Below are 12611 nucleotides of genomic sequence, written 5' to 3'. Positions count from 1 at the left end.
TATGCCAGACTCTGCACACAGTACACCACAAGAGAAATAGAAAAATGCATTGCTTCCTCTTGCCTCTTGCACTACTTTCATCTTTGGCACTGATTTTCATATTCAGTTTTCTGCCATTTTTCTGCTTCCATCTCAGATCTATCTTTCCAACTCTTCCCCTTCCCTCCGGCCATGTGCACCTTCTCTTCCCTCTTCTTCTGCTTCCTTCCATCCATCCATATGCACCATCTCTTCCCACCTCTTCTGCTTCCATCCATCCATGTGCCCCCATCTCTTCCCCTTCCCTCCATCCATGTGCTACCATCTCCTTCCTCTCCCCTCCATCCATGTGCCTCTGTTCCTCTTTTCTCTGCCCCTCCCATTCAGCATCTCTCACTTCTTCCCTCCTTCCCCCCTTACCAAGAAAACTACAAATAGGTCACTGATGCAAGAGTGATTTTCTTGCGCTGCTGGTGGCCTCCTCTGCATTCTTTCTTTGCTGTGGTTTGCCCAAGCAGAAACAGGAAGTTTCTTCAGAGGTGGTAGACCACAGTGAAAGAAAAGTACAGAGGAGGCCACCGGCAGCACTGGAGAATTGAAGAACAGTGGCTTAGGTACACCTGTCCTCCACAACCAGCTTCTCCCTGCCCCAGACCTGACATTGCACTTACAGTCCCGATGCTCTGGAAGCCGACGCTAGCGCTCTGTGCTAGACTGAAGGGCCTTGAGCATCAGGACTATAAGTGCGTTGTTGGTCTGGGGCAGGGGGTAGCGGAGAATAGGAGTGGCGGTCATCGGTGGGGGGAAGTGTCAATCATCGGGAGATAACAGTGCTGGTCATTGGAGGGGAGGAGATAGCAGTGTTGGTTATCGGAGGGAGGTGGAGGATAGCAGTGCCAGAATTGAGAGGGGTGGAAAATAGTAGCATTGGTCATCGGGTGGGGAGGGAAGGAAAAAAAGCAGCAGTATTGAAAGGAGGCTCAAATATAATCCAAGACCCCCATTTTTGGGCCATTGATTTTTTTGCCCCCAAATCTGAGTTTATATTTGAGTATGTTCAGTAACTATGGGATCCTGTGATATGTGTTGGCTCAGTTTGCAGCTTTTTATATTGTAGAGACTTGTGCCATTCAGAAACAAAAACTAGTGAAAAGCAAACTCCCAACAGAAACTCAGAAAGAAGAGAAAAATGAGAATGGCTAAACCAAAATTGAATTTGTAGTCCAATAAAAAAAGGTATCGTCTTATGTCATTTACAGTGTTTTATTTAATTTCTGTATATTACCTGCATAAGACAAGATGAGTATGTTGGTGACAGGTTTACAGGAATAACATAGTCTTTTGAATCTGCAAGATGGGGTGAGAGGGTAAAAATGGGATTGAAAGGCCTTTATGGTGGTAAAAAGATGCACAGTAATGTAAGTGGGGTTATGGTGACCCATGGAAGAAAAAGGTTGAAAAGATATAAGGAAGATAATTGAAATTAGGGTGAGAAGACAGGACAAATTGAATGATGTGGAGAGAGGTGTATAGAAGAATGGGAGGCAGAAGGAGTGAAAAGAAGGAATGTTCATGAAGGAGGAAACTATACACAATGCCGACAGAGATGAAGAGAGCACATAAGAAACTGAATGAACTGAGAAAAGTACAAGACACTGAAAAACGTTGTAGGATATATGAGAGGAAGAAATACGGCCCCCAATATTTTTGGTTTAGATTTTGTCCTTTTGTGTTTGTGCATTAATCTGTTTGGCCCTCCAAATGTTGTTTCTGATCCAAAATAGACTCCTTGACTTATTCACATAATAAAATTTTCTCTGATGCTCCTACCTCTATTTTATTATGTCATACAAAATACAGATTTATAGTTCAATAAAATGCATGTAAATTTAATTGATTCCTTGAAAGCACACACTTCTGTTTTTAGACAATGAAGACAAAAGAAGATGATAAAATTTATCAAATCAAGGTGGACTTTATTTGGTATGGAACCAGTAGTAAGTCAGATAAGAGTGGTGCTTATATTTTTTTACCAGATGGAGATGCTAAGGTAAGAAACTTAGAGAAAATGTTTCATGTGCTTGATTTAAGTTAATACCTATTGTGCTAGTTTTAAAAATGTGTTTAATTGGGGATAGGGCCCAGTAATTTCAACTTTTAAATGCTTAAAGCATAGTTATGAGGGTTTTTTGAATCATAAGCCCTATAAGTGAAAATGGACCTAAATGTATATGGCGGAAAAGAGGAAGAATAAGATATATATTCAGCTGATCTCAAAGATGTAATTTATATACCAGATATAAACTAGAAAGAAGGTTCTATAGCAAGGGATTTCTACAAGATGTTGGAAGAGGGTATATAAAGAAGTACTACCATTATTATTTACATTGTCTACAGTGTAGCTCCATGCATGCAGTTCAGCATAAAGGATGCTTGATGAACTAGCCAACTAATAGATATAGGGCTTCTTTTACGAAGGTGCGCTAGCGTTTTTAGCACATGCACTGGATTAGCGCGCGCTATAGCATGCGCTAGCCGAAAAACTGCCACCTGCTCAAGAGGAGGCGGTAGCGGCTAGCGTGCGCACGGCATTTTAGCGCACGCTATTCCGCACGTTAAGGCCCTAACGTGTCTTCATAAAAGGAGCCCATAGTGTGAGCAACATTAATTATGGCGTATAAAATATACAGTATATGCAACTAAAGTAAATCCTTATTAGTGGACAAGTAAGGATGAAGCCAGAGATTAAACAGAATCATGAATTTTTTTGCCCACCTTTTAAACCCACATGAGTAAATCTATCCGAGCTACAGTCCAAGAAATAGAGACAATTCCCCTATTCATTCACTCTATAGTTCTAAAGATAAGTGCTTCCTTAAATCCCTGCCCTCAAATAACTTATGAGAACTCCTTGCCAGTCTGCTTGCTTCTTACAGGAAAAGGCAATTAAAGTTAGTTGTTCTCAACTACCTCTCATTCAGTGAAGCTTGTGAAGGGGTGTTGTCTATTGGATCTTATCTGAGGAATTTATTTAAAGAGTGGTTGGCATATGCATCTGTTAATAATTCTGTGCAATATGGTTGACTCCCTTCTGGATTGGGACAAAATGGTGGTGCCCCCCACATTATGAAAGAAGGGAATTTTGATCCTACTGTATGTTCAGTTATCATTCAGTCACACATGTTCCAATCTTGCTGAAGATTATGGAGATAGCATTTGAAGGATTGATTTGTGTGGGTTTTTTAGTCAACATATTGCTTAGAATAATCGTATTGCTGAAAAAATTGCAGATAATACTGAATGACAAGCTTTTGTAATGTCAGCAGCATTCAGTTTAGTAAACAGTAGTTTGCTCTTGGTAGAACTGAATACTGCTAGACTGTTAGGCTGGGTGTTGGAGTATTTTAGTGGGTTCTTGAAAAATCATTATATAATGGAATTTTGGGAGAATTAGCCACATCCTGGAAAATATACTGCAGAATTCTATGGGGCTTCTTCCTTCCCTTTCACCTATTTTTTCAACTCATTTGCATTGCTTGGCCCATATCTCTCTATATATGGCTCCCTCCTCTCCCAGCCAGCACTCTGTGCAGGGACGCAGGCAGTGACACACATGCTGCATAGCTGACCCGGAACCTTCTCTCCGACGTCAAAGGGAAGGCTTGTGGGCCAGCCAGCCACTTGCAGCGTGTGAATTGCTGCATGCGCCGTCCATGCACGGAGTTGCTGCTGGGGGAGGATGGAGCGAGTCCAGCTTCAATGAAGTAACAGGGTCGGCTTCGGGGGTGCTGCAGCGGGCTGGCAGGGCCCTGGCAGCGGCTTCAGCAGGGGTTGGGTAGGCAGGCAGGGATCCCTGGCGGCGCCTGTAGCTTCTGTGGACAGGTCAGCTTCGGGGGAGGGGGGGAGTGTGGGCAGGGCAGGCAGGGATCCCCAGCGGTGCCAGCAGCTTCTGTGGACAGCTTTGGGGAGGGCACAAACTCGACACAAAAGGAAGGGGCATGTACATTGGACACAGAAGGGAGGAAATAGAAATGGAGAATTGATGGGCATGAGTGTGTGAGTGAGAGATGGTGCACATGGGGAAAGTAAAATTGGGCTTAGAGAGAGAGGAGTGAGGTAGAGATTCATGGGGAATAGAAGGAGAAGAGGGAGAAATATTGGATATGGTGGTGGAGAGGGCAGATTGAAGGGGATGGAATGTTGGACATAGTGATGGAGGAAGAAATGTGGCATGCTGGAGAGGGGTGATGAGAGAAATGGGCATGGGGCTGGTGGGCAGTGGTAAAAAATGCTGTACATGATCCGGGGTATATGAGAGGGAGAAATGTTGGATGTGGCAGTAGAGGGGGTGGGAGAGATGCCTGGATCTCTCAAGACAGATGGACACTGAGAGAGAGGAAGACATATTGCCAATAGGGGTGGAGGAGAGAGGAAGAAAAGTTGGATTCATGGAGGGACAGAGAGAGAGAGAAAGAGATGTTGGTTGGGGAAGGAAATGGGGTCTGGAGGAGGCAGAGAGAGAGAGACATATTGGATGCACAATCAGAAGGAAATGCAACCAGAGACTCATGAAATCACCAGACAACAAAAGTAGGAAAAATAATTTTATTTTCAATTTAGTAATCAAAATGTGTCAGTTTTGTGAATTTATATCTGCTCTATATTTGTGAATTTATATCTGCTCAAATATATATTTTGCTCTATATTTGTCTATTTTTCTATAGTTGTTATGATTGCATATTTTAAAGTCATCTGCCTTGACCTCTTTGAAAAATAAAATGAATATAAATAATAATTAACATTTTCTCTGCATACAGTATGCTTTGTATTTTTAAAAATTTTGTGGTTACCATTATGTATTAATAAGATTATATTGTGTATACATGAAAAATGAATAGAAGAAATTGCATTACCATTAGTACTATTATGGCGATGGGGTCTGGGGCAGAGCTTGGGCGGGGTACTCTATTGGTATATGTTAGGCTTAGTAGATACTTGGCTTGAAGAAGTTGAAACACTGGTCCATATGAGATTTTTTTTAAAAAATCTTTCCTTTGTAGATGGTGTGATTTTAGCCTTCCCAAACAGTGAATCCATAGCAGATACATTTTCAATTATGGATTAGGGTTTGTTTGGAGTTTCTTTTTGCTCATATATGGATGAATGAGGCAGTATGAGATTAAGATAAATCCTGAGAAAGCAAAACTTTTGTGGATAGAGGTAGGAAAGTGTGAGGGAGTAGGTGGTACAAGGTAAGGTTTCTGTAGGAACACTTCCTCATTGATGCAGGGCCATCTTAAGAACAGATTGTTAACATGTCTTGCATGGAGGATGCAACTCAAAAAACCAGTAAGTTAATTAAAAGTCCTCTGACAGAACAGAATGGATAGGCCTTCAGCAAGAATCTTCCCAGGATGTTCTAGCTTGGCTGCAGTACTGGAGGGGAGTTCCAGGAAGGAGGCATTGCCCTAGCTCAGACACCTGCACCTTGTGTTGTAAGAACCCTCAAATCTATGCCTTCAGTGGTACCAGTGATTCCAGGTCGCATGAGCATTTAATTTGTAACCTAAGATCTCTTAAAGCCCTTTCCCATTTTACTCTAACCAATTTGTAACTTGGAAAATTGAGGAATATGAGGAACGACTCAAGAAACTGGGACTGTTCTCGCTTGAGAAGAGGAGGCTGCGAGGGGACATGATCGAGACTTTCAAAATGCTGAAAGGCATCGATAAAATAGAGCAGGAAAATAAATTATTTACATTGTCCAACGCGACACGGACAAGAGGACATGGTTTGAAGCTAAGGGGGGACAAGTCCAGGACAAATGCCAGGAAGTTCTGCTTTACACAGCGAGTGGTAGACGCCTGGAATGCTCTCCCAAAGGAGGTTATTAAGGAATCCACTGTGCTAGGATTCAAAGGCAAATTAGATGCACATCTCCTTACGAGAGGCATAGAGGGATATGGGTGACTAAAACTATATCAGGTGTATACCTGACTGGGCCGCCGCGTGTGCGGATCGCCGGACTCGATGGACCATGGGTCTGATCCGGAGATGGCAGTTCTTATGTTCTTATGTAACCAAGATCTCTCAAGCCTTCTTAGTACCCTGCCTACTTGTACTTGATGACTTTATAGTGTGCATATTTTCGCTGATCGTGCGCTGATTGTTCCAGCTCCTCTTATCTCTGTATCCTGCTCACATGTATCAAAGACTTTTCATTGTGCCTATCTTAGCTGATTGTCCAGCTCTTCTTATTGTAAACCACCTCGAACTATTATGGCTTTGGCGGTATATAAAAATAAAACTTATTATTAATTATTATTATATATGAGAAAACTGAAGACTGCCAATGTAGGTCAATTTTCCCTTGGCTGTTGGAATGGTGAAGCTATGATCAGATTAGTGAGAGTAATTGCGTATTAAAGTGTGTCCTGGACTGTGTTTAAAGAGACTTTATTTTCCTGGTGCGCTTTTGATGCCTTATGTGGTTTGGTTGCCTTGTTTACTGTACCTTCTTGTATGACCTTTCTGTATTGCTTCTGTGTATTGTTCCTTAATAAACATATTAAAATAGAAATACCAAGCCTATGAGGAAACAAAACTGAATATTTTCCTTGTTTACATAAATAAAGTGAACATAAGAATAGCTGTACCAGGTTAGACCGATGATCTGTCTAGCCCAGTAACCTCTTTTCAATAGTGGCTAATTCAGGTAATAAGTACCTGCCAGAAATGCAAATAGTAGGGTGTGTCAATTTTGGAAATGTCATAATTTATAAAACACAGCAATATGTAGGCATAAACAGGTTTTCAGCAGATTATTTTGAGGCTAGCCAACTAACAGCTTATTCGTATACAAAATACCTCAAAGAATCAAGTCAGCTCATTTTTTAAGGCCTCAGTGGTGTTGCTACATGCAGTATAGTACAAATACACGCAGACTATACACACTCCAACTCGTCATTGGTCTTCAAGTTTAAAATGCTCAAAAGTGCTACTATCATATAAATAAATACTTTTTCTATAAATATTTTTAAGAATTTTAAGGTTCCCAACAAAGAGTACTTATCTTAGTTGGTATGCAGAATGCGGCTAAGGGGTACATTTTCCAACATAGGGTCTATATTTCGCCCGAAGGCTGTTTCAAGGAACTCCCCCTACAAGTAATAAAATTTTCAGTAAATATTTATAAGCTTTTAACTTATACAAAGAATTTTCATCAAAACAAACATATACTATTCCCTAATACATCTAAACTTTTTTACCTTTTTATTTTGCCGGCGCAATATGTCCCTCGTTATCAAGCTTGGAGCAGGAACATTTCGGCAGTGTTTTTCTTTTTACATCCCACTCAAACAAACGTACTGACATCAGATTTCAATCAACAGGGAAATACCCTCCGACAAGTATAGTTAATCTTAATTCATCCAATCAGCAGGGAAAACCCCTTTAATAAGAAAAGCAGTTAGAAAATCAAACAAGTGTCATCCACTCAATTTCAGCGTTCAGTCCTTAGGTTTAACTGAATTTAAAGCAAAGATTCATCTCTGTTCTTTGAAATTAAGCTTATCCTCATAGTTCCCTCCTTCCCACCCAATCTCAATCTCATCTATAATCCTCCATTTAATATCAGCTATTTTATGGTTTTTCTCATGTCAGTGTTGGACAAGGGGAGCTTCCATATTTCCTGTATTAATTCTAGATTTATGTTCTGTAAGGCATATAGAAATTCTCCTGCTTGTGCATCTCACATACAGAAGTTTGCATGAGCATTTAATTTCAGCCAAATGAGTGCTTGTACATGAATGGTTTGAGGTAGCAAAATATTTCTTATTAGTACTAGGATCAGTTCACGAGGGACCAGTCATCATATGGGCACACCATTGACATTGTCCACATATATCTTGCGTAAAATTATCTCGCTGGACAATAGATTTGATTTCAAATTTATGTGTAGTCAGCATTTCTCCTATTGTTCTTCCTCTTTTATATGACACTATAGGGGGATCTTTAAATAATGGACTAAGCTGCAGAATACCCCAGTGGGTTTTCACGATCTTAAAAAAAACATTACTCAAATCAGAGAAAGGAAGTACACAAATTAAACCTTCTTCCAATGTCTCATCTTTCCGTTCTTGTATCAACAAAGTTCTTTGTGCTTAGCGTGCTCTCAAATATGCTTTTCTAATAGCTTTCTTTGGATATTCTCTTTCTTGGAACCGCTTAGTAAAAATCTCTGCATGTTTTTCAAAATCTTCGTTGTGAGTACATATTCTATGTATACGGAGAAACTGGCTTAATTTTTAGAAAATATAGATGAAAGCTCAAAAAATGTGAAAGATTATTTCTTTCTACCTCTTTCCTATATAGGGTAGTACTTATTTTTAGATTTTCACCTTTTTGAAGCATGAGATCCAAAACCGGAATCTGTGTAGGATGATAGGACATCGTAAATTTTAAGTGGGGGTTAAGGGTGTTTATCCATTGTAAGAACAGATCCATTTCTTCTTGGGAGCCTCCCCAAAATATCAAGATATCTCTTCCAGAGTTTTACTTTTTCAAAAACAGGAGCCCGGTATATCAGTTCATTTTCAAACTTTGATACATACAAACTTGCCACTGACGGGGCTAACGTAGCCCCATAGCAACTCCTTGAATTTGTTTAAAAAATTCCCCTGCATACCAGAAATAGTTCTGGTTTATTACAAGTTTTGCTAAATCTAGTAGCCATCTCATATCAAACCTGCCCAAATCTGTATTTCATCAGGACTTCTTCAATAATTTGTAATGCAGCTGATTGGGGTATCTGAGTATACAAGGATGTAATTCTTAACAGATGAAAAGAATTCTTCAAACAAGAGGTAATCTTAGGGACTTATGGTCTTAAAAAATGGTCCAAAAATTTTGATTATGGCTGTAATACAGAATTAATGGTAGAGACAAGTGGGCAGCCTGGTGGAGATTGAAGGCTTTTATGTACTTTGGAGAGCAGATAGTTCTTAGAAGTAGAGGGGCAGACATCCTGTAAAAAAGAAGCTTCATTTTTAGTGTTTAATCTCTTGATTCCTTCTTCTATAAGTTGTTCCATCGGATCCTCTTCCAGTCTGACGTAAGCTCTTTCATCATTAAGTTGACACAAAGCTTCACTATGATAATCTGTCCAGTTTTGTATAGTAATAGCACCCCTCTTATCAGTGCGTGTCACTACGATTTTAGTATTATCTTGAAGTTCTTTTAAAGCCAACATTTCTTTCTTAGTAAGATTATATTTCTTATGATCCTGATCATATTGACGTTATAATCTACATCATGGATGCCCACACTTTTTGGGCTTGCGAGCTACTTTTAAAATGACCAAGTCAAAATGACCTACCAACAATAAAAAATTTTAAAAAACACAAAGCACACTGAAAGGCAGAGAAAATGTTAATTATCATTCATATTCCGGGGGGGTTTCTAAGAAGTCAAAGCAGATGACTCTATGCAATGTCACCTCAGTAACAACCATACAAAATTAGACAAATATACACCCTCCCTTTTTACTAAACCACGATAGCAGTTTTTAGCGCAGGGAGCTGCGCTGAATGCCCTGTGCTGCTCTCGACACTCATAGACTTCCTGCGCTAAAAAACAGTATTGTGGTTTAGTAAAAGGGAGCCATAGTGCAAAATATAGACAGCAGATATAAATTCTCAAAACGGACGTATTTTGATCACTAAATTGAAAATAAAATCATTTTTCCTACCTTTGTTGTCTGGTGATTTCATGAGTCTCTGGTTGCATTTTCTTCTTCTGACTGTGCATTCAATATTTCTTCCCTTCTTTCAGCCTCCTGTATGCTTCCTCTCCTCCAGACCTCATTCTCTCCCCCAACTTTTTCTTTCTTTCTCCCTGCCCCCTTCTTTCTTTCTGTCTCCCTGCCTCCCTTTCTTTCTTCCTCTCTCTCTCTCCATGCCCCCTTTGTTTCTGTCTCCCTGTTCCCCCTTTCTTTCTGTTTCCCTTCTTTCTTTCTCCCTGCCCTCCCCCAAGCCACTAGGTTTGCCACCAGGAACAGGCCCCCAAGCCATTAGGTTTGCCGCTGCCACTATTGGGGAACAGGCCCCCAAGCCACCGCCGCCCCAAGCTCTCCCTGCAGAAGCGTCGCACTGAACAGCATTCTGCTCCCCGACATCAATTCTGACATCGGAGAAGAAGTTCCGGGTCAGCCAGGCAGCGAATTGACGTCGGGGAGAGGAATGCTGGTCGGTCCGACGCTTCTGCAGGGAGAGCTTGGGGCGGCAGTGGGGGATGTCGGGGAGAGGAAGGCTGATCGGCCCGGTAGATCGGGATGGCAAAACGAGTCTGTCATGGAGCCTGGGATGGGCTCTGCGATCGACTCGCGTTGCCTTCTCGATCTACCAGTTCATCGCGATCGACATATTGGGCACCTCTGACCTACAGAGATCTCTGAGCACTAAGGCCCTGATTCTGCAAAGAGCGTCCTGATTGTAGGCAGCTGTAGGCGTCCTACAACTGCTAATCAGCCCAATCGGGAGGCACGTTTACTAAAAAAATGCTCCCCAGGCAGGCTACCTATATTGAAGGTGCCTCCGGGAGCCTAGAGAGGCCCGCCTAAGCTCGCCTAAGGCTAGGCGGTAGCCTTAGGCGAACATAGGCAGCCCAACGTGTCTCCCTAGCAGAGCGGAAGATGCTTACAATGTAGGCTACTAAAATGCTAGCCTACATGGTAAGTAGACGTGGCCGCTGTACTTAATCGCGGCAAGGGCCGCCAGTCTCTCCTCCCCCCTCTCCTCAGATGATCACGGCAGGAGGGTGCCCAACCCCTCCTGCCGACAGAACCTGCCCCCCTAAAGATCGCCAGTAGGAGGGTACCCAACCCCTCCTGCTGGACCCCCAACAATGACCCCCCCAAACAATATGCCCCAATCCCCCTCCCCGGATCCCCCCAACGGGCTCCCCCCCCCCCATGATCACCGGCAGGAGGATGCCCAAACCCTCCTACTGGACCTCCCCCAATGAAACCCTCACCCCGGAACCCCCCTCAGGCTTACCTGCAAGTTGGCCGGACGGATCCTCGCACCGTCCGGCCAGTAGGCCTGCCTCCTTCTAAATGAGGTGGGCCCGCCCCTCCCCTGCCCAACCCACAGGATCCTAGGGCCTGAGGTGCCTTAGGCTTAGTGGGGATGGACGTACCTGCTATGCTTAATGACTGAATGGTCCAGGCTTCTAGAGCCTGGGCTAATCAGGCCTTAGGCTTAATGGGAATGGGCTGAGAAGGGGCGGGCCTGCCAGCTGGACGGCAGCAAGACTCGGCCGGCCAACAATTAGAGGTTGGTTGGGGGGGAGGTTAGGGGGGTCATGGGGGGTGTTAGCGCAGGGGGGGGGGCGTTAGTGTGGGTGGGTTTCCAGAGGGGGGGTGTCCTCTGGCAGAAGGAGTTGGGCACCTTCCTGCCAGCAATCAGGAGTATCGGGGGTAGCCTTCCGGCATGAGGGGTTGGGCACCCTCCTGGCGGCGATCGGGAGTGTTGGGGGCAGCGTTCCAGCAGGAGGGGTTGGGCACCCTCCTGCCGGTGATTGGGGGTGGGGGCAGCCTTCCGGCAGGAGGGGATAGGCGATAAATATAGCGGCCGCGTCTACATACAATGTAGGCCAGCATTTTGCTGGCCTACATTGTAAGCGTCTCTTCCTCTACTAGGAAGACACGTAGGGCCGCCTAGGTTCGCTTAAGGCTCTTAGGCAAGCTTAGGCGGTCTTGCGGGCCTCCCTAGGCTCCCGGAGGCGCCTTCAATATAGGCGGCCTGCCTGGGGAGCATTTTTTTAAAAAAAACGTGCATCCCAATTAGCTGATTAGACAGATGTAGGATGCCTACAGCTGCCTAACATTGGGACGCACTTTGCAGAATCAGGGCCAAGATGTCTTAGAGATCTGGGTTTTTTTTATCACATCATTAATCATAAAATTATACTTCTTTGTCACCTTCTGATCACCCATCCATCTCTCCCTGTTTCTCACCTCTTACCCCTCCCCCCTCACTTCTACCTTTACCTGTGAGACTTTCATTGGCATGCATTTGTTTCACTTTTATATTCTGATATTGTCATCTTTGATTCATTCCTAGCTTGAAGTCATTACCTTCAAAAGCTAGTAGAAAATATAGTAAGTTAGTCCAATATAAAAGATACCTTCATATCTTCATTTTATTTCTATTTATTAAATTTAATCAGGCATTATTTCAACATTTTCTTTTGGTCATGTCTAAAGCAAAAGTGTTGTCATCTCTTATTTGGAGTGGACTAAGCACTTAGCAATCCTACACAGCATTTTGGAGTTTATGACCTCATTACCTTGGGACTTGCAGTGACATGAAACACTATTTCCACTTGAGTAGAATATTGTATCTCCCATTATTATACCCTGACAGGTTTGGCCATTGATGAGCATGTTAAGATCCTTGCCATCAGCTGTCCAATGATTTGTTAAGCTGATCTACCTTCCTGGAAGAGATTTGTAAGGCTGCAACAATGGTGTTTAACCCTCAGATTCCAACTCATAGCGTTCTCTCAGAAGTCTATTCTTGTGCTGTCAGGCTTCAAGATCTTTAGCACAGAGAATCCAAATTTCTTGCAGG

The 12611-nt window shown here is 42.9% G+C and overlaps 1 protein-coding gene across 1 annotated transcript in view; it reads left to right on the top strand.

The window, feature by feature from the left end:
- The window catches only part of MAN2A1 (mannosidase alpha class 2A member 1), a 414578-nt gene that overhangs the window by 320471 nt on the left and 81496 nt on the right, over positions 1–12611 (top strand). The window contains exon 15 of the mRNA XM_033929139.1: positions 1907–2029. Coding sequence (XP_033785030.1) covers positions 1907–2029 — 123 coding nt within the window. The remainder of the gene's footprint in view (positions 1–1906; positions 2030–12611) is intronic.

The sequence above is a fragment of the Geotrypetes seraphini genome, chromosome 1 (genome assembly GCF_902459505.1).
Source record: "Geotrypetes seraphini chromosome 1, aGeoSer1.1, whole genome shotgun sequence".
NCBI lineage: Eukaryota > Metazoa > Chordata > Amphibia > Gymnophiona > Dermophiidae > Geotrypetes > Geotrypetes seraphini.
The sequence above is the reverse complement of the archived record's forward strand: the minus strand, read 5'-3'. Positions and strand labels throughout refer to the sequence as shown.